Source organism: Peromyscus leucopus, chromosome X (assembly GCF_004664715.2).
Source record: "Peromyscus leucopus breed LL Stock chromosome X, UCI_PerLeu_2.1, whole genome shotgun sequence".
Lineage (NCBI taxonomy): Eukaryota > Metazoa > Chordata > Mammalia > Rodentia > Cricetidae > Peromyscus > Peromyscus leucopus.
This window is the reverse complement of record NC_051083.1, coordinates 132,251,087-132,273,145: the sequence shown is the minus strand read 5'-3', so window position 1 is coordinate 132,273,145 and position 22,059 is coordinate 132,251,087. Positions and strand designations below refer to the sequence as shown.

General features: G+C 40.1%; 1 protein-coding gene across 6 annotated transcripts in view; it reads left to right on the top strand.

The window, feature by feature from the left end:
• The window catches only part of Ids (iduronate 2-sulfatase), a 45,219-nt gene that overhangs the window by 11,097 nt on the left and 12,063 nt on the right, over positions 1-22,059 (top strand). For 2 of the 6 annotated variants that reach the window (XM_037199262.1, XM_028862638.2), the window contains 6 exons: positions 1,989-2,077; positions 3,091-3,291; positions 4,781-4,951; positions 9,164-9,290; positions 11,656-11,829; positions 15,257-18,983. In XM_037199262.1, coding sequence (XP_037055157.1) covers positions 1,989-2,077; positions 3,091-3,291; positions 4,781-4,951; positions 9,164-9,290; positions 11,656-11,829; positions 15,257-15,729 — 1,235 coding nt within the window. In that variant the 3' untranslated portion in view covers positions 15,730-18,983. Of the gene's footprint in view, positions 1-1,988; positions 2,078-3,090; positions 3,292-4,780; positions 4,952-9,163; positions 9,291-11,655; positions 11,830-15,256; positions 18,984-22,059 lie in introns of those variants that run through there. The other 4 variants (XM_037199263.1, XM_037199264.1, XM_028862640.2 and 1 more) reach the window with 4 other exon arrangements.

The following is a 22,059-nucleotide window of genomic DNA, read 5'->3' as shown; positions in this document are numbered from 1 at the left end:
CTGTGCCTGAATACTGGAATCCTTTGCTGGGTTGGGGCTATCTTTGTAGTGATCTTTTCTGATAGGCTGGGTAAATTTCTATGAAACAACAAGAACAAAACAAAACACTTCTTTAATCTAGTTTCATGTTCATGGTCTAAACAAAAAAGAATAGAAAGAAACTGGTTTCCTTTAGAAGTTGGAGGTGATACTTTGGGACTTATTCAGCTGCTTGGGTTGTGGAAGTACACTGGCTGTTGGAGAGGCAGTTCTGTTGTCAGTCCAGCTCTGGACCTGACCCTGTGCCTTACAGGGTGCCTGTCTGTAAAGCTGGGTGTGAGATAACCTTATCAGAGGATCATGAATGTCTAGAGGTACTGTGTGGACTTGATATCCAGGTAAGAGATACAGCTTGGTTGAAGCTAATGCTTTCTCTGTGAGTTAATGTCAGAAAGAGGAAGTAAGTTGGATGGCAAGTTCTGACTTTGAATACTGCCTGATAAACTGGTTGTTTACTTCCTAAATGAAGCATAGATACCACTTTAAAACAATGATAGAGGGATCACTTGATTTTAAGAATGGAAAGAAATCAAAGAATATAAATGCATAATTGCACAACCCTGAGGAAAGCTGCATTTGATGTATTCCAGCCTGTTTTCTGGACATAGTATTTTTCTGATTTGTAGTTATGTTCATAATTTTATACCCCAAGTGAGTGTAAATATTTTCCCATTATATTACACTCCACAAAAATCCCCTCTTAATGACAGCATAGTAGTCTGGCATACCATTCAGGTCATTTTGGCTTTTCACCGCCATGAAAATCTCTAGAAACAGAATAAACTACACTGGGCAATAGCATCAGGGATGTGGGCACCTGACTGTGGTCTCAGTGCTGCCACTACTTAGCCATGCAGCTGATTTTGAGTCTCACATTCCTTATCTGGGGAGCTGGGGCTGTAGTTGTTTTGATTTCCTACCAGGGGAGCATGTCAGTGTGGGCATCTGTGAGTGTAAAGTGTGTTCGAAGTGCTAGATCCATTCAGATGATGTTCATCACGAAAGGAGACAGCTTGAGTGTCTCCAAGAGCCCTTTGCACACTGATTATAATCGACAGGCTCAGGACCTTTCTTCTGAAACCTAGCTGGCAGTCCAGATTGAGAATACCAGTCAGGTAGACTATGCCCTGCTCAGTTTTGAAAATAAATGTATCAGAAATCATTTTGTGTGGCCTAAAGCTGAATATCAGTTGAACTTCCTAATTTGGTACTTATAGCACTTGCCTAAGGGAAGGAAGTATTTTCTAGAAGAGGAGATAATACTTTGGGAAGGTAAACCAAGCAAGGCCTGTATGTTCATTGATCTCCTTCCTAATGTCTAGATTTAGGGATGAGGTTCTCTATGTCTTACAGACCCTTATTTCCAAGGTACTTCTGTTCTCTTGACTGCTGGCAGTTTTTTCTTGGTTTCATATAGTATTTGTTTTGCTTGGCACACAGTAAAGTACTAAGCTTTGGGCTGGAGTTATGCTTCACAATTGCATACTTGATCTTGGTCCTGAAGGCATGAGTTTGAGTCTTGGCTCAGTCATCTATTGGATTGGCACTGTGCAGGCCATGAGCCTTCTCTCAACCTCTCTATGCTCATCTGTCTCATGGCAGTGACAGTGCTTTTGCTTTCTCCTTAGGTGGTTGTTGCTTCTTTACATTGGGCAAGAGTCTCTAGCTTGGGCCTCAAGGAACTGTCATTGCTATGTCAAGTTGGCTGATCTTGTCATTTTGAGGCTTAGGAATTGGGAAGTTGAATGATCAGTACTAAATTGATGACCTGGACAGTTGGTCTTAATGGAAATGCATCATCTGCTTGAGCTCTTGATTTTATAGGTGAAGAAACTAAAGCCCAAAGAGGGGAGGAACTACCTGTGTAGTTGTTCAATTTTAATTTGGCAGTGGGGGTATTGAAAGACCTTTCACATTTTATTCAGCAACTTTCTTTTCCCCAATTCAAGGTATATCTTCCAATCACAGTGATGATTCTCCATACAGTTGGTCTTTTCCACCTTATCATCCATCAACAGAGAAGTATGAAAACACTAAGGTCAGTCTGTACAAGAGCTGAGGAAGCACTGTCTTCTTGCCTATCAAATGGACTATTAAATATATGGTATTTTCTTTTAAGCTGGTTATACTATGATGGTTGTTGCTTTTGCTTGTTGTAATGTTTTTCAGAAACAAGCATTAGGATATTTAGCAATTGGTTTGTTGAGCACAATGATTACTTTTTTGCGCAGGCTGGTTTGGAACTTGCTCTGAAACCCAGGCTGGCCTGAGACTCGGAATCTTCCTGCCTCAGCGTCTCTGAGGCTGGAATTAGAGGCATGGACCATCACAACTGGCTGATGGGGCGTTTTTCATTCTAAAACCTGAAGTTGGCCAAGGACATAGCTCAGTCAGTAAATGCTTGCTCTAGAAGCATGAGGACCCGAACTCAATCCCTAGCATCCATCAAGAAGCCAGTACTGGGTATACAAGCAGGTCTCTGGAGCTTGCTGCCTAGCTAGCCTAGCCTAATGTCTCAGTGAGAGACCCTGTCTCCAATACCAAGGTGGATAGCTTCTGAGGAACAACTGAGGTTGACTTCTACTTTTCATGTGTACTAACCCCCGCCCCACACACACCACAAATGTACACTGGCACATATACAAGCATACATGTGTACACATACACAAATATAAATTAAAGCCTTAACCTAAAGCATTAGTCTGATTAGTTCACTTAATGGATTTTTGTTGCTTACTCTGGATGAAGTATTAAGCTAAGGATCGTAAATGTTAAGATAATTTTTGATAGTTAATTTGGGTATCCTTTAGTTATTTCTGGCCTGGAGATAGAATTCACAGGAACAAATTGAATGTTATGTGGTTTTTTTTTTTGCCCTTGTCTAGAGAAAGGACAAACACTTTTCTGGTTCAGTTCTGCTTCCAGTGTGCATGTTCATTCTGAGTGACTTAAGAACTTGAGGGCTAGTGATGGTGCTATTTATTCAGTATATAATTGTCAGGATTTCTAGTTATTGAATTTAATAGACTGATGCTATACTTTTTTTGAAAGACATGTAGGGGACAAGATGGAAAACTCCATGCCAACCTGCTTTGTCCTGTGGATGTGGCAGATGTGCCTGAGGGCACCTTGCCTGACAAACAAAGCACTGAGGAAGCCATTCGATTGTTGGAAAAGATGAAAACATCAGCCAGTCCTTTCTTCCTGGCAGTTGGGTATCACAAGCCACACATCCCCTTCAGATACCCCAAGGTGAAGAGCTGCCTGAGGGCTGATCCAACACAGCCACTATTATCTGTTATTCACTTATTCACCAGAGAGGCATTTGTGTATCGAAGGTGCTCATAACCCACTGGGATGCCTAATGAGTACTAGTGTACTTGGGATAGGGGTAGTCAAAGTTTAAGAGCAAAAAGTAATCTTAGAACATGTAAGAATCTTGTAATAAATGCTTAGCTTTCTACTTTCCTCCGCTGGAGATTTGATTTCTTTTGTTTGACTCATCATGCAGATGGGATTGTACAATGATGTCATACACAGGTGAGGCAAAGCCACCAGAAGCTGAAAGGGATTGTTTGTGGGAGAAAATGTCAGGAAACATGAAGCCCTTTTTCCTAATTGTCATTCCTCCCTAAGGTTGTCATATCAGACCCTGTAAGCACAGGAGACAGAATTGCTTGTTTGTACTTCAAATCCTATGCTTCTCTATATCATTTAGAATGTATAGTCCTTTTAAGTAATCTTTTCCAGGTTTTCTCTGTTTTCTTTTACCTGGGCCTGAACAGCCCAGCCTTTTCACTTTACAAAGAATATCCCTTGGTTATAAATGAGAGTTCGGACCTGAAAGTATGCCCTTTAATGTTGTAGACATCTTGTTTGATGAGCCTTGAGTCTCTTGCCCTCACAGTAGGAGCTCTCAGCCCCTTTAGAAGAAGCAGCTTGTAACAGTCTCTTCAGCTCCCTTGCAGAAAAGAGTTCACAAAGGTGCCTAGCTGCAAGACTTTCAGAGGTCTGCTTGTAAGTCTGGCCCTTGTTTGGCAACTGGGAACTTTGATTTGGGAGTGCCTGAGTGGTTTTGGTAGACAATGGTACATGATGAATCAGTGCTTTCCTTATGGAAGCCCAAAATTTTGTTCTGGTTCAGGCAGAGTGCCTACATGATGAACCCCATGTCAAAACTGGGTGCTGCAGTTTTAATGAACTTCACTGATTGGTAGCATTTTATATGCACCCTCTTTCAACTAGCTGGGGCAATAAGTGCCTCTTATGTGAAATCCCTGGGAAGGACTCTGAAGCTTGTCATTGGTTTCCTCCAGATTTTTGGCCTCATGTTTGTTTTTTCTTTGCTGATTGGATGTGAAATCTTTTCACTCTAATAAAGGATCACTGTAAATGGGACTTTCTGCTAAGTCCTGTGAGTTCTCCTCATGACTCATGGAAGCTGAGGGAGGTTTTGGGAGCCCACTGTGCTTTGCCATGCCTTTGTATGTTGGGACAGGAGCAGGAGGGCACCTGTATATGAGAGGAGAGCACATTTGCTGCTGTCATTGTAGGAAACATTTGGGGATTTTGTTGCTGTTCGAGTCTTGTGAGAATGGCGTAAGGTAGAGAGCAGGTGACGGTGGTGAGTACATGGGGAGCATTAGCACCAAGTAAATGTATCATAGGCTTTCAGAAAACACAATCTTTTGCTTTTGCCAAATGAGCAGCAACCTTGTGGCTTTGTGTGTTTTTTTCTTAGGAATTTCAGAAGTTGTATCCCTTGGAAAATATCACCCTGGCTCCTGATCCCCAGGTCCCTGATGGCTTGCCACCTGTGGCCTACAACCCCTGGATGGACATCAGGGAGCGGGAAGATGTCCAAGCCTTAAACATCAGTGTTCCCTATGGCCCAATTCCTGTGGATTTTCAGGTACCAGTGGTATACCCGGGGGATATATCAGGCACTGATAGTGTGATAGCATTGGTGAAGCCACATTTGAATTCAAGGCCAACTGGTTTACATAATGAGTTAAAGGCTCACATAGGCTAAATAGTAAGCTCCTGTTTCAGAAAGCTAAAACAACTACCAGCTTCTTAGTTCTGTGTTGTCAAGTCTGATAACAAGATGGTTTGAACTGCAGCCTTAGATTGTTACCTGAATATTTTATTAGTGACAGTGACTTGAAATGTCCCTCTACAATGGACTGGGTGCCAGGAAGGGTTCTAAGTATTTGAGTGTCTGGGCGGGATGAGAACCTTACTGTTGCCAGACAGGAAACTGCTGTGTGACATGGTGGGGCATAGAGCTGGTGCCAGGTGGAGCTGCTTTAACTCCATGGACATGTAACTTCAAATCCCCATAGTTGCTTTTGTCAGTTCAGAAAAGTTTTTTTTTTTTTTTTAAAGTCTCTTTCTACTCAATGCCAGTGGCATGACCCCTGTCAAGTCACTGTGCCTTATGTTCTTAATCAAACAGAAGCAGGAGGGGTAAAAGTGTTCTGTGAGAACACTGACTTGAGGTTTTTCGAGACAGGGTTTCTCTGTGTAGCTTTGGTGCCTGTCCTGCATCTCGCTCTGTAGACCAGGCTGGCCTCGAACTCACAGAGATCCTCCTGGCTCTGCTTCCCAAGTGCTGGGATTAAAGGCATGTGCCACCACCGCCCGGCACTGGATTTCTTTTCTTAATTCACCTATCTCCTTCCTTCAGCCTCCCAGTTTTATGCTTAGGCCTGCACCTGCTTGGTTATGCACAAGTCTGGTTATGGCCCCTTCCTCTTGCAGCTCCCTTGCCCGACATTCTTGTTGCCGCTCTTCCCATTCTGTCTTGGGGAAGGAGTCTCATGACACGACCCTCCTTGTTCTTATGCTCTCTTCAGCACTCTTGCCCCATTTACAGTACCCTTATAATGAAACAGTTCAGCTATGAGAGCTGCTGGAGAGAACCTCTGTTACTACTAAGCAGAAGTTCTCAGCTGTCCAGGTGAGCACTTTGCTTGTTTTGTGAGGTCTATTCCTACTGATATTCTCTGCAGCCTCTTTGCTCACATCTTGCTATCTTCAGAAGTACCATTTCTCTCACCTCTGCCTTGTTCTCTTCTCTTTCTGTTTGCTGCTCTGCTCCCTCAACTGTTTGAGGGCAGTGAGGAGTAGCCTATTCTGGCTTCATCCATGATCTTTCTGGTCTATTCGTTCTACATCTTTCTCTACATGGGTTTCTGCCTTCCTGGATCACTACGAGTTCTCATTGTGGCAGACACTGACCTTGTTGGCAAAAATCTGCCTTCTAAGTCTTCAACTTCCCTGAGTCAGTGCTACTTTTTCATTGTTCACCAATCTAATATGGAGCTATCTGACTCTGATACTTCCTTGCCAACCTTTCTGTGTCCCTCTCTATTTCAGTATGCATAGCAGGGTCCTCCTGTGTTTCCCACTTAGGTACTGCTCCTTGGTCAATTTCAGCCCCCTACCTTGGCCTTCTCCCTAGTTAGCCTCCTCTGAACCCTGTTGTTAGATTAATCCAAGAACTACTCCAGCCTAGACGTCCCTCCTAACTTTCAGACACACATGTCTACCCTCCTGTGACCTACTCCCAGACAGGTGATCGTGGAGACCCTCATTCTGTTTTTTTCCACGTGGTAGGTCACCACCCCTACTCTGCCTTTTCTCCTTCCTCTTCCACTGTGTCTCTTCCTATCAAATGGTAGCAAATCATGCTGTTGATGAATGTGAAGTTTTATCACCCTTGGCTTTCTCATCTTCCTCTGATACCATGTTTCTTACCTGTCTCCACACCTGCTTGATCTCCACAAATTATTCTTAGTTCTGCCTTGTTCTCTGAACACATCTTTCTGGACCACTGTAGTACATTTTCCTTTTTAAATTTTTTCCCATTTTTTTGAGATAGGGCCTCACTCTGTAGTCCCAGCTGAAGAAAAATGCATGGTGATCCTTCTGCCTCAGCTTTCCAAGTGCCAGAATCACAGGTACACACACCATGCCTTTCTGATTTTCTTTTAACAAGTATTCTGAATTATTCTTAGGTGCCAGCAGTGGCTTGGTACTATTTTGTCTACAGCCCCTAGAATCTGTGCTGCTGTTGCCACAGGACTTTTGCTAATTTGCAGCCTATATTGCATTACCTCTGTCTTGAAAGACCTTCTTGACCTACAGCCTGAGACTTTTACTCCCTTGAAGAATTTCCAAGTCTATGTCCTCTGGCCCTAACCTACTGTTTTTTTCTACCTTCCTATGTTATTACATAGCTCTGAATGTGCCATCCTCTTCCATAACTCCACTCTGCTTTATGCATAACAGTTGTTGCTTTAGAGCATCTTGCTCATATTTGGTTAACAGCAACAGATACTCCTCTGTGAAGCCTCCCCTGATTTATCCAGACCAACTAACTTGAAGGCTCATTTGCCTGTCTTAACCCTGGCCCTTCTGATAAAGAGTATGTCTACTTCTCTGTAGTTGTACCCTTATTGGCTAGGTGGCTTAATAGATATGAACATCATACCTGATTTTTTATTGCCTTCTTTCCATGACCAGCATAGGCAGGAGGTGTTTTGATCCTTAGGAGAACTGAAGTTCTCTGGGCTCCAGACTGAAAAGTTTATTTACTAAAAAGTATATGTAGGCAGAGGCTCAGCATAATCTTTCTAAAAGCATAGATGTTTGTCACTGCAAGTAGATGAAGGGATAAGTCTCATGACTGCCCTTATCCTAGCAATGAGAAGTAGCATCTCACAGGTCCATCTCATGAGGCAGGGACCCTGAGGATGGTAGAAAATGGGGCTGATCTGGTAAGTGGTTCTATTGTTTGTTACCACTTGGGGGATAGTGGGGAGGGAGAATAATATTTTCCTTAAGGGTTGTGGATAATAATTGAGGAGTCAGTTCAGGAAAGGCTTATAGCTTCTTTACTTCTGGGTATAGACTAGTAGTCCCAGCATTTCCTCTTGGGTTACCCTTCATTATTCTTTTGCCCATTGAGGGTTTGTTATAAATGAGCTACACCTGACACCTTGGTCCATAAAGTTAATCAATTGCCATTTCTTGCTGGGTAAGAAAGTAGTCAGAGGACAGGCCTACTCAGGGTCATTATTAAGGGTTAATTTGTGCCCCCCCCCAAAGATATATTGAACTATTTAACTCCTTGTACCTCAGAATGTAGCCTGCTGTAAGTTAAGATGCACTCATACTGATCAGGTAAGTCCCTAACCCAATATGACTGTTGTCCTGATAAGGAGGTCAGGTAGGGAGGACAGTGACAGAAACAGATGCAGGAAAAGATAGAGACAGAAAAGATAGAGACAGATTGCAGTGACTGTTGCAAGTCAAGAAACACAGGTACATTTAGAACAGAGGTTCTCAACCTGTGAGTCTCGACCCCTTTGTGGGTTGAATGACTTTCACAGGGATCACCTAAGACCACTGGAAAACAAATATTTATGTTACAATATTTAATAGCAAAATTACAAAATTACAGTTGTGAAGTAGCAGTTGTGAAGTACAGTTGTGAAGTAGCAACGAAATAATTTTATGGTTGGGTAATCACCACAACACGAGGAAATTTTTGTATTAAATAAAGGGTTGCAACATTAGGAAGGTTGAGAACTATTGCTCTAGAACTTTCAGAAATGGTCCTCCCCAAACATTGATTTTGGACTTCTGATTTTGGACTTCTGGTGTCAGTGGCTGGGAGACAATCTATTTCTAGTGTTTCAAGTCACCTGGTGGCTTGAATGGAGCTGAGTGATATCTTTGGCATACTCCTCATCAGAGAACGTGTGGCTCTGGGAATGCAAGGATTAAGGGATCATTTTCTGTTTAGATGTTCATTTCTAGAGACTGTCCAGAATATGCAGAACAGACAGAAGGGAATAGTTAATGACATCCATTTGCCATGACATATATCCTAAAATAAAAGCTGATTCGCTTTCAAACATGTCAGTTTGGTCCTACAGATTGTTAGTTTGGCCTCTGCAGGAATAGTGCTGCAGAAAGTAGGAAAAGGAATGTTAGGTTTAGGATAAGAACATCATCAATCAATGGAGAGGTTGGGCTTGGGAGAGATGTTCAGGTAGCTATTCTCTTTGTATGCCAAGGCAATCAAAATTGCTCTTACTCTTTTCATTTGCAGCGGAAAATCCGCCAGAGCTACTTTGCTTCTGTGTCCTATTTGGATACTCAGGTTGGGCATCTTTTGAGTGCTTTGGATGATCTTCATCTAGCCAACAACACAATTATTGCTTTCACATCTGATCATGGTAAGCATTTTGTAGGGCATTGGTGATTGAGCATCTCAATTTCCTGTGAAGCATGCTTTGGACAATTTCCACATACATAGGGGTGTACTCTTGTGTAAAACAGCAGTGCTCTGAGTCCAGGGTCATAGAGAGCTTTTAAGAGCAACTTAATTGTTCTTGGCCCTCCATCTTGGATATGTGAGAATGGATGCAAGTGCTACATCTTTTATCTTAGTGATTTCATCAGTGACCTTGCATTTATGTGAGAGAGGGTTTGCTTTGGTGTCTCTTAACGTTTTTAAAATTATGTATGTGTGTGTGTGTGTGTGTGTGTGTGTGTGTGTGTGTGTGTGTATGAGTATGAGTATAGTGCCTGCAGATAACAGAAGAGGGGCTTCAGATCCTCTGGTGTTGGAGTGTTAGACAGTTGTGAATTGCCTGTCATGGGTGCTAGGAATTAAATGGGTCTTCTGGAAGATCAGGAAGTGCTGTGAACTGCTGAGCCACCTCTCCAGTCCTCTTAACATTTTTAAAAAGTTAGCATACATAGTTATAGGCTTCATTACAGCATCATCAAACATATGTCACTATACTGTATTAAAATTAATCCTTCCCTCTGCTGCCCTCTCCTGTACCTTCTGCTCCTCCTCCAGCTGATTGCCTTCATCCACCAATGTGGTTCCTTCTGCTTTTGTGTCACATATATCCCACTGATATATCCAACTATCCTTCCTTTCCCCCACTTCTTTAGTATCTCTTTCTTGGAGGAAGCTCCTATTTCTAATCTAGAGAACTGAAGGACTTTTATTTGGAGGTTCTCTACTTCCTCCTTGTCTAAAGACAGATCCTTGGGCCTCTCAAGGATATGGGCTTTCTTTCTCATATTTTTTTTTATCTTTTATTTTTTCCTTTATTGAAAATAGATTCTTTTTCTCACACAATATGTCCTGATTAGGGTTTCCCCTCCCTCTATGCTTCTTAATTACCCCCCACCTCCCCTCTCATCTGAATGTACCCCCTTTCTGTCTCTCATTAGAAAACAAATAGCTTCTAAGGAATAATAATCAAATAAAATATAATAAGATAAAATAAAAATTAACACATTGGAATTGGACAAGACAAACAGTGGGGAAAGAGCCTAAGAGAGGCACAAGAATCAGAGACCCACTTTCTGCCTCCTCTTCCAAAGTGTTCCTGAAACCTGAGGGGAAGGATTTGATGGAGACATCCCATTTAGGGCTGAGTGTTTCAGGGTCTCTCACTTTGCATAATGTCTGTTGGTCTCTGTATTTATTCACATATTTGTTCCTGATTATAGCAGCGTAGACTGAAGCTTAGCAGAAGAATAATGAAAGAATATATTTATTTAGCCATGAACTAATAACAACAGCTCTGTACTGAATGCTGTGGGTTAAACTAAGTGCTATGCCTTGGATGATGTCAGGCAGCCCACTAAAGCTGATGAAGGCCTATGGACTTAGAATGGCCATATTTGGGAATGCCACAGGAGAGCTTACTTTGTCCCTTCCAGGTCTGTGCATGCACATCAGTCAGATTTCCCAGAGCTGACTCCTGAGGTCCCACTGCTGGGGTTCCCTCACTTTCGTGTCCCCTAGGCTTCTTAACCCTCAACCTTTTAGCTTCATGCTACATAGGAACAACATGACCTCTGTACTAATGCCCTACAAACACACTGGGTCAAGGCTGATTTGTCCTGGAGAGTGCAGAGGAGTGGAGGTTCAGGGTTTCCCCTCACCCAGTCCACAAAGGTGATACTCTGGAGAGACGTCTTACTGAGCTCCTACAGACTCTTTGAACACTACTCTTAAGTTTCCAGCATTACAGAACCAGAGCCCTTGCACATCCACAATGACATGATGTCTGTTCTTAGCCACTGGTTATTCAAAGTCCTTCTAAGTAGGAGGCTGCTAAGGAGAGTAGTCTGAGGTTATAGCTGGATTCTAAGTCTATAATCTCTCTCTCTCTCTCTCTCTCTCTCTCTCTCTCTCTCTCTCTCTCTCTCTCTTCCCTCCCTCCCTCTCTCTCTCAAGAATTATTCTATTATCTTTACTTATTTAAGTTTTTTTTTCCTGAGACAGGGTTTCTCTGTATATTTTTGGTGCCTGTCCTGGATCTCACTCTGTAGACCAGTCTGGCCTCGAACTCACAGAGAAACACCTGGCTCTGCCTCCTGAATTCTGGGATTAAAGGCGTGCACCACTGCCGCCCAGCTGTAAATTACCTTTTATAATTTTAGAGGAATTTCCTGAAGTTATGAGGTTTGGTATCCTTTGCTCTTTACATTGAGAAATGAAATGGTATCTAAAGTAAATAAACCATAATATTATTATTAATTTTCTTTCATTGTATGCTTTTTATGGCCCAGGGTGGGCCCTAGGTGAACACGGAGAATGGGCCAAATACAGCAATTTTGATGTCACTACACATGTGCCCCTGATGTTCTATGTTCCTGGAAAGACAGCCCCACTTCCTGGAGTAGGCGAGAAGCTCTTCCCTTACCAGGACCCTTTTGATCCCACCTCAGAACTGATGGATCCAGGTATAAACACACAGAAGTGACAATACCTAGCAGTGAGAATACCTTTGGTTTATATGTGAATTACCTTATCAGACAACAAGCTGTCCCTCTTTGTGGTATGTTGAAGTTCATTCTCAATATTGTTTAGGATTCATATATTTTTTAGCATCTCCCATGCACTAGGTTGGGAATGCATGGCAGAGTCAGAGCTGACAAAAATGGCCACTATATATTGGGGCCCTTGGAAAGTATAGAGGGCCAAATGAGTAAGTGACATTCCCAAGGTGGGAAGGGATGTTTGGAGGTGACAACAACATGTTAGACCTTAGAGAAAGTGGCTGTAGACTGCTGAGACAAAGTCTCCCCAACATATGAGTGGAATGTTTCATGTGCATGCTTTTTTGGGGGACCTAGTGCGTACTGAGAGGTATTTTTCATTTTGGAACTCATTGACCTATTGAAACACACCAGGTTAATCTGCTCTGTACTCCCTAGCAGCAAAGGACATTTACTTTGATTTCTATATGCAATTCCATCAAAGCCTTGAAAAACAGTCACTCTTCCTGCCCATGTGAAGTGGCAGGTGTAGGTTCTTGAGAGTTGTATTTTTTTTTTTTTTTTGGTTTTTCGAGACAGGGTTTCTCTGTGTAGCTTTGCGCCTTTCCTGGAACTCACTTTGTAGCCCAGGCTGGCCTCAAACTCACAGAGATCCACCTGGCTCTGCCTCCCGAGTGCTGGGATTAAAGGTGTGCGCCACCACCGCCCGGCGAGAGTTTTATTCTTAATTTATCTGACTAGTGTACTTTCAGACACCAATTATATACTTCAGTGACATTTGGCTTTTCAGAGTGCTTTTTTGTGAGCTGTGCTAAATCACGTCACCCCCTTTTTAGACTAACTGGTCCCTGGCTCCATCTGTAATACCTAAGTCTTGCATTTCATGTTCATTGCTATGTATATTGATCTTGGTTTTAGATCTTCATTCTGACCTTTCTGGATTTTTTAGTTTGCTTATATCATCCATTTTTCCTTTTTCACATTTAATTTTGTATGTTTCATGCTCTATGTGTCTTTCCCAACACCAAAAGAAAGGTTAAAGAGTTTCAAGGCATGAGTTTATTTATTTTTTTTTTATTTCTGGGACAAATCCCTGTAATGTAGTGTCATCCAATTTTTTCCAAGTGTAATCTATAGTCTTCATCTTTTCTCTGAATTTCAACTTTTACTTCAAATAGATTGTCCCACTTGGCTAGTCAATCTAACATGTCTGGAGCTGAACTTACACTGATTCACCTTCATTCTTACCTTTGACACTCTTATCCTTAGAAATGATGTTGTCATTTAGGTTCCCAAATCAAAAACACCCCCCACACCCCACACTCCCCACCCACCACCTACCCACCCCCGTCAAAAACAGCCTGCCAACCAACCAACAAACCAACCAAACAAAAAATCCTGTAGACAGAGACTTGTAATCATGGCTACTCAGAGGCTGAGGCATGAAGATCACATGCTCAAAACCTATTTGAGATACAGAGTGAGTTCAAGGCCAGTCTCTATAACTAATTGAGAACTCATCTCAAAAAATAAAATTCAGGCTCAGGACCTAGCTCAATGGTAGAGTGTTTGCCTAGCATGCATAAGGCCCTGGTTTCAATCCCTGATAATGAAAAAAGAAGGTTGTGAGTCTTTTTAGTCCATCTTTTTTCTTTATCCTATATGTGCTTTGCATCAGCAAGCATGCTCCTTTCTATTCAGAATCTGTCTCTGCCTGTTCTTATCAATTCCACTGCCATCATTCTTCTGCTGCAGCAACTTTCTGAAGTCACCTTGCTTGTGCCCTTGGTTCTCTAGAGTGTTTCCTTCTCATAGTATTGCAAGTAACCATTTCCAAACTCAAAGCAGAGGTAGGAATATATAGTTCAATGGTGTGGAGTTTGTGTCTGGGATGGACTGAAGACTTGTGTCTGGGATGGACTGAAGCTCTGTCTTCTATCCCTAGCACTGCAAAGATGAAAGTTAAAACAAAAAGCAGAATCTCCAAAATACAGCCTTACTCAGGAGCCTCCTGTATTCCCAGCTCATGGAGTAAATGTCTCTATAATGGCAATCAAGGCCTTATATGACCTGATTGCCCCCTCATCTCTTAGAATTCCTCTTGGCAAGTATCCAGACCATTCTTTCTGTGCAGTGTTCCACAGCCTTAATTCCTCAATTGACTAGACTGAGGGTAAACAACTTTTTTTCAATGATGTATACATGTGGTCATATTGTCTTCTACTTTCATAGTTTGTTTTTTTTTTGTTTTTTTTTGTATGAGAGGCTTTATCTAGGGAGATGCAACACACACATGCATATACAGCTCCTCATCCCCAGAAAGGTAATCAATCCATGACAGACCAAAGTAACAATTATACCAAAGCCCGACTTGGTGAATCAGTGGGTTTTATTGGGGTCACTAATAGGAATATGGGTGAGGGGATACTCACAGGAGCACTGATGCCTCAGAAGTAGCTGCATTGCTGAAAATCCCATATCAACATGGTTGATGACACATAAAAGCTGTGTCCCTAGAGTTCTTGACATAACTTGCAGAGAGCTTGATATTTCTAAGAGATGGCCTGTGAACAGCTGGGCTGGGCATTCTCCTCCAGCAGTTATTTACTGCTACCAATCTATGGTTATACACAATGTGGTATATACATACAGTATAATATTATTCATCCTTTAAAAGAAAGGAAATGCCAGTGTATCCTATAGAATGGATGAGCCTTGAGTACTCATTATGTTAAGTGAAATAAACCAGGCACAAAGGATCAAATGTGGTCTGAGACTATTCACATGAGATATCTCTAGTAGTCAAATTCATAGTGCTAGAAAGCAGAATCAGTATTATCAGTTGATGGTGGTAGAAAAATGGACAGCTGTTGTTTGGTTTTAGTGAAGGGTTAAGTGCTGAGGTGGTGGGGCCAGAGACTTAAAATGAATTGTAGAAGTGATGGTGGTGCTGACACAATGTGAATATATGAATTGCCATTAAAAAGTGGTTAAGATTGTGAATTTCATGTTTTGTGTGTTTTACATTAAAAAGAAAATATAGATCAAATGCAAATAGTTAGAAATGAGTAATCTTCAGCAGACTTTTTCATAGTGGGTAGAATAGCTTTAATTGGTTAAACTTGTCTGGATCAAATATTTGGCTCCGAAATTTAAGTAGTTTAAAAATGCTTCCAACAGGCTGGAAATACCTTAATTTTACATCTCATTACATTGAATGGACCATTAGTGAAGGGAGAAGTCCTGGAGTGGTAGCATTTCTAAACTTCTTTTGCTAAAAATTGGGTGTTATATATGAAAACGAAATGGGGAACAGGTGGTGCTCAGACAGGCTTCTGGTTTAGCTGGCTCTGCAGTGTACTAGATCCCGCTGTGCTGCTTCCTGTTTCAGGTAGGCACATCGTGGACCTTGTGGAACTTGTATCTCTCTTCGCCACACTTGCTGGACTTGCGGGACTGCAAGTTCCTCCTCAATGCCCCATCCCTTCTTTTCATGTTAAGCTGTGCAGAGAAGGCCAGAATCTCCAGAAGCATTTCCAGCTCCATGACTTGGAAGAGGATCCACACTTCCTTGGTAATCCCCGGGAGTCCATTGCCTATAGTCAGTACCCGCGGCCTTCAGATTCCCCTCAGTGGAATTCTGACAAGCCAAGCTTAAAAGATATAAAAATCATGGGCTATTCTATACGCACCATAGACTATAGGTATACTGTGTGGGTTGGCTTTAATCCTGCTGAATTTCTGGCTAATTTTTCTGACATCCATGCAGGGGAACTTTATTTTGTGGATTCTGACCCATTGCAGGATCACAATGTATATAATGACTCCCAACATGGAGGTCTTACCCACTCATTGAAGCCTTGAGTTCTGCCAGCCAAAAAGGACACATATGTGTCCCCTTGCCCACTTCTGGCTTGTGAAAAGTGACATTAGAGATGGTTATCTTTTACTACCCATTGTATTAGATGTAACATGAGTGGGAAGCAATCAAAACATGCATCATCAATTTGGCCTAGGACTATGTGGCAGACAAGTCTTTTTATTTAGTTCTTAAGTTATAATCAATCATTGGATTTGGGCTAGGCTGAAACTCATCCATTTTAAAAGCACTCATAGCTTAGATTAAATAAGTACAAAGTGAACTTACTGAAATATAATCATACCTTTGTATATAAAATCCATGCCAGCCAAAAATAATACTATACTCAAGAAATAATTTCCTTGTCAAATTTAGTGCATTTCAAAAAGTAACCATATATCTTAGGTAGCCCATTATAGTAAAACATGTTAACATGGGACTCATTTATTCTTAAGTGTGAAATTAAGTAGTAATTCTAGAAGCAACTACTATATGGTCTATGTTCAACTTTTGCTTCTAAGACTACAGATTTAAAAATCAAAGGTAAAATACACATGGGATTATTAGTGCAGCATTTCTTCATTAAATAAAAATGCTTAGTAAAGTATAGATAAAGGTAAGAAATTCAGTACTTGCTGGTCCAAATAATAATTTGTTAGTAAATAGCATAACTCTTGAACTCAATGGCTGTCTGTTCAAAAGTCTGTTATTCACAATAAAAAGCATTTAAAATGTAACTATACCCATGATTTGAATATACATTCAAAATTGTATTCATGTTCCTATTTAGAGAATTGCAGATACCCATTTATCCTGGAGGCAGAAGCTATTCTACTTCTACCTTTTGGTAAAGAAAGCATGAATTTATGAAATGTAAATTTTCATGTGGCTTGTGGAAACTTTTCATTAATAGGGTGTAAGTAATTTTCAGAATGTAGTTCTGCATTCCCTGCATATTGCTTAAATATGAAAGTGACAGAAAAGGTATGTCGTAGGGATAATGTTATTTCATTGCTGTTAAAGAAAAGTCAGTTCTTTAGTATGCTAAAAACTGTTCCATTATCAGTAGTCAACAGCTTTCCAACATACAGTGTATTTAGTCTTGTCTTAAAGGAGTAATTTCAACAATTTTCTCCTTAAAAATGCCTGAGTATTTCAAGGTAAATGTCTGTAAAACAAAATATAGCAAATAGCTAATTAGAATAAATTGATGTCATATATTAAATTGTAACCCAAAAGCCAAGATGTTATTTTTAAGTCTGTAAAATCTCAAAGACAGATTGTTTTTGCTAATTGGCCTATGGTAGGAGAGGTTGCTGACAGTACAGTGATTTTGCTGAACAATTAAATGACTGTCTTGGCAACAGTAATTTGTATTTGGGGATTGATTTTCCCATTCATCTCCCCTGATCCTTGTCTAGAGACTGGCTTTTGTAGATTATTTGTTTCAGTCTTTTCTTGTTCTTTATCTTTTTTACCCTCATTGATTGACTCAGTACCATTTTTGTAATTTAGTTTAGAAGTTGTTCACAGCTTGTTTTTATTTTACCTAGCTTCGTCTCCTCCACAGTTATGGAGACAGATTTTGACACAGGTTTTTATTTTATGTCCATTTATTGTTCCTGTTTGACCATAGTATATACATTTCATTTTTCTCTTATTTTATTTCCTAAAGCACAGTTTTAGTGTCAACCCCCTCCAAATTCTGCTTCCTATGAAGTCATAAGCCCAATGGTGCTGTCCATTTAATAGCCACAAGATATATGTGACTATTTACATTTAAACTCATTGACATGAAATAAAATTTTAAACGATTTCTGGTACATCATAATTCAAGTGCTCAGTAGCTAGACTTAGAACCTTTCCGTCATAGCAGACAGTTCTACTAGACAGAGCTTCCCTGGATTTGAGCTGGATTTGTTGGCCATGATTGGCACGTTCCTACTGTCCTGTATTTGCCCAATATGAACAAACCATGTTTCGTTTAGGCATAGAGTGAGGAGTTTGCTGTGGCCATCAGCCTCTTCCTTTCATTCTCATTGCCATTGCCTCTGTCCTTCTCTCTCTCCTTTCCAAATAGTTTACCTCCCCCACCACTTTTCCACCCCTGTTCCTTAAGGAATCCATGTGTCTTCCTAAAAATCCCTCTTGACCCTGCCCTTTGAGAACACCGTCAGTGCCTACTAAGGGTCTAGAAAGACCCCCGCTGAGCAGTCAGAGTCTTCCCTGGCTCCACAATGCCCCTTCCCTTGGCTGACTTTCCCTTGCCAATCCCTGCCTCCCTGGCCCTTCTAGCTTGTGCCTCTATTCTTTGCTCCAGCCCCCTCATGGCCATTCTTCATAGCCTGGCTCCCCTGACCCCACTGCTTAGAGGCTAAGGCTTTTGGGACTCTCTAGACTGTATTGTGGGGGAAAAGGAACATGTCTAAAAAATCTGCTATTTACTTAACTTTTAAAAAGGCACTTTTTCTCATTATGAATTTGATGTGTTAATTATAGAAAAATTGGAAATCAGAAATAAAATAAATGGTGAGAAAATGAGTGCTTTATCCTGAGATTGCCATTTAATATCTTGTCCTTTTAGTGGTATGAATGTTTTATATTTCTTGATCCTCTATGTTCTTTATAATACAGTTTCTGTTCTTTCTCTCTAAACATTATATATGGTTATTAGTGACTTTTGCAGATATTTTATATTGCTGGTAATATATTTTATTGCATAGTTTTGTTGTACTTTTCTTAACCTTCTCAGTTGTTGGAAATTTAGGTTATTTCCAAACTTTCAGTATTATAAATAATGCTATGACCAACTTTGTGAATAGAATGTTTTTATGTATTTCAAAGTATTCCCATAGGATAGTCTCTAAGTGCCATGTCATCCAAAACAGCTCCATTTTCTCCTCACTCTATCTCTACTATAACATACTAAAGTTAGGAAACAAAGTCAACAAACCAATAACACCAAGGAAGAAAGCCTGTAGTCCTACAATAATAGGTGAAAGTTGTATGTTGCTTTGACTTCTGCTTCTTTGCATATTAATGACAGAAGCCATTATTCGCTCTGTGTGATAGTTGGGTATTTACATTTCTAGTTGTCTGACTTTGTGTGGTCATATTATGGGTTTTACCTTTTAATGTAATAAAATAAATTGCTCTTTTCTGGTATGATGGTTTTTCCTGCATATTTGTATTAACTATAGAACAACTCCATTTAGGAACTGAATAAATACTTACTTTCCTTTTGATTTTTGGAGGGAGATCTTGGTGTTATTATCTTTTTATTTAATTATAAGAATAATGTGTGCTCATTGTGTGAAATGTTAAAGTAAAAAAATGATGTCACTAGAAAGAAGCCCACTTTCTTAGTTGCTTTTTTGAAATAATTTTTGTTTATGTATATGAGTATTTTGCCTACATGTGTCTCTGTACACCATGTGCATGCCTGATGCTGTCAGAGTCCAGAACAAAAGAGTTGGATCCCCCTGGAACTGAAGTTACAGACTGTTATTAGCTGCAGAGTGGATGCTGGGAATTGAACAAAGCTCCTCTAGAAGATCAGTCAGTGCTCTTAACTGATGAGTCATCTCTCCAGCCCCCTTAGTTTCTTTTTCAGTTGTGACAATATATATAACCAAAGAGAGGAAATCTTGTTTTAGCTCCCAGTCAGTTATGAGGGTATAAGCAAAGGTATCTAGATCTTGGAGCCCCTGATTATATTCTACCGACAGTCCCAAGAGAATAATGAATATGTGCATGCTAATGCTCTACTCTCTTTGTACAGTCCAGGATCCTCAGACAGGGAATGGTCCTGCTCACAGATATGATGGATCTTCCTAACATTAGTTAAAGTAATGAAGATAATCCCTCACAGGCATGCCCAGAAAGTCCATCTCCCAGGTGATTCTGGATTTTTATCATTGTGGCAACACTAAAAATCATATCAACCTTCAGAATATAGCTCATGTTGACATCTGTGTGTATTTCTACTCCCTTTTTTGTGTCCAAATACAATGTGTAGATAAGGACATTTTGTCTTTTCTTTGGTGGAGTTTACCACATAGTCTCTGTCTTGTGATCTAGTGTAATGTCAATATTTTTTGGAGAAAAGACTTTATTATGTTGCTCAGGCTGGCCTCAAGCTCAGTACACTCTAACCTTTACAGATGTGTTGTCACAGCTTAAATAACAATATATTTTGTTTTCCAGAACTGGAGATCAAACCAAGTTCTCATACAATCTAAGCAACTGCTATAGAACCAAGCCATACTCAAGCTTTAGCATGTTTTTCATGGTAGTTGGCAGATATTGATTAATAATTACAACTGCCTGTGGCAAGCCACAAGAATATGTTATAAGGAGTCCAGCTGTGCATTAAAGCTATACCTTGATGAGGCCAAGGGTCAGTCAAGTGGGAAGCCATCTAGCATGGACTATTTGGTGTTATGTGGGGCGTTTACCCACCAACTCCACAGTTCCTCAGAGTTTTCTTGAGTGGGAGCAGCAGGAAATATTAGATAGAAGGATCTAGATTGCGGAGATAAACAGATAGAAAATAAAGGATAGTCTCAAGAGGGCCTGGAACCTTTTCCAATGGCCCCGACTGTCTCTGCCCCAGGGTATTTATAGAGACACCAAGTGGTGGAGCAAAAGACCTCCCCCCAGCACAGCCAAGTGCAAACCATCTCAGACACCTGCACTCAGGCCTGTGGCCCTAATCATCCTGTCTATGCGGACCTGCTGGGTAAAGCCACGAGGACCCCAAAAATGGGCTCCCACAGGTCCTCCTTTCTTAATATATAAAAAATAACTAATTATTAATAGCTTACAGCAATCTCCATAGCTGTTATACCTCCCAGTATGGGAGTAGAGGATGATAAAGATGGCATTTTTCTTTTGAATTAGGTCCAAGGTGACTACAGCAGTCTTAGCTGCCTCAAGCCCTTTCTAAACCAAAAACTTAATGCAATTGCAAACTTAAAGAATCCCTTAGCTTCATCATTACCATTAACAGGTTAACATAAATATTGCTATACATAGTCACAATTCTCCCAATCTTACAACTCAAAGCAAACTCTTAACAGAACCATCTGAATTAACGTTTATGGTGCTATATATATAGTTAACAATTTTCTCAGTCTTACAACTTTAATTCTTAGTAAAATCATTTGAATTTTCTTGCTAACAACACAGGAAAAACTTTGATGTATTCACATCAAACTTAAATATTTTCTTAACTCCACAAAACTAGGGTGCATTAATACCAATAAGTTAAACATAATTTCTGCAAGCATGCATTCAACCTTAATTCACTCATAACTCCTCCTTTTCTTTATAATTTTTAAAAACAATTTCAAACCTAGGTAGAGGAACCCAAACTTACATAATTCCTATAAGCTCATATTGAAATGCAGTATTCACAATCTAACCATTAACACTTTGAAAACTTAGCAAAACATCCAAAAGCAGTTTCCTAATAAAACTCTTTACACTTTAAAAGTAGTCTCTTAGTATACCCCATTTGCATTTCTTACTAACAAAACATGACATTAATCCACTCAAACAAAATTTTAAATTAAATAGGCTAAGGAATATTAACTCTCCCTTTTCTTTATAATTTTTTTAAAGCAAAATCTCAAGCCTAGTTAGAAAACCCAAAATTTTCCATTTAAACAGTTCCATTTGCAATACAAAACCAGTTCCAAAAGTAATTCCATTTTTAAATAAACAGTTCCATAAAACAATTCATGAATCACCAGTTAATAAAGCATATATGCATACACAAAACTGCATCTTTAGTCTAGGTAGAAACAATAAATTTCTTCATTTAAACAGTTCTATTTTTAACCCAATTCCAGAAAACAGTTCCTAGGTCATTACTATAAGTAAACTCAAAATTGTCCATTGCAATGAAATCTATTGTTCATTTCATTAAGTCCCAAAATTCAAATGATAAATTCTGGTACTAGCCTTCCAAATAAGAAATCCATAACAAAAATTGTTTTGTAGTTTTATCTCATTATTTTAAGTTCAGAAAGTTAAAAAAAAGGAAATTCTGGTATCAGGCTTTCACTTCCAAATATGAAGAGACGTTTTACAACCAAAACTTTTTGCAGTTAACAATTTTAGTTCAAACAAGCATCTCTGCAACTTTTGTTCTCACAGACAGACCTTTTTAGGTACAGTAGTATTCTAAAACGCACCATTTTTTATGTTAACTCAGGTTTTTCTGTGTTGAATTGATTTTCCACAGATCTCAGCTGTAGATGCCTTGTTGTGCTGGTTCTGGCGTCCACCATTGGCTTAGCAGCTTCTGGAGCTTTTGAAACCATTCAGAC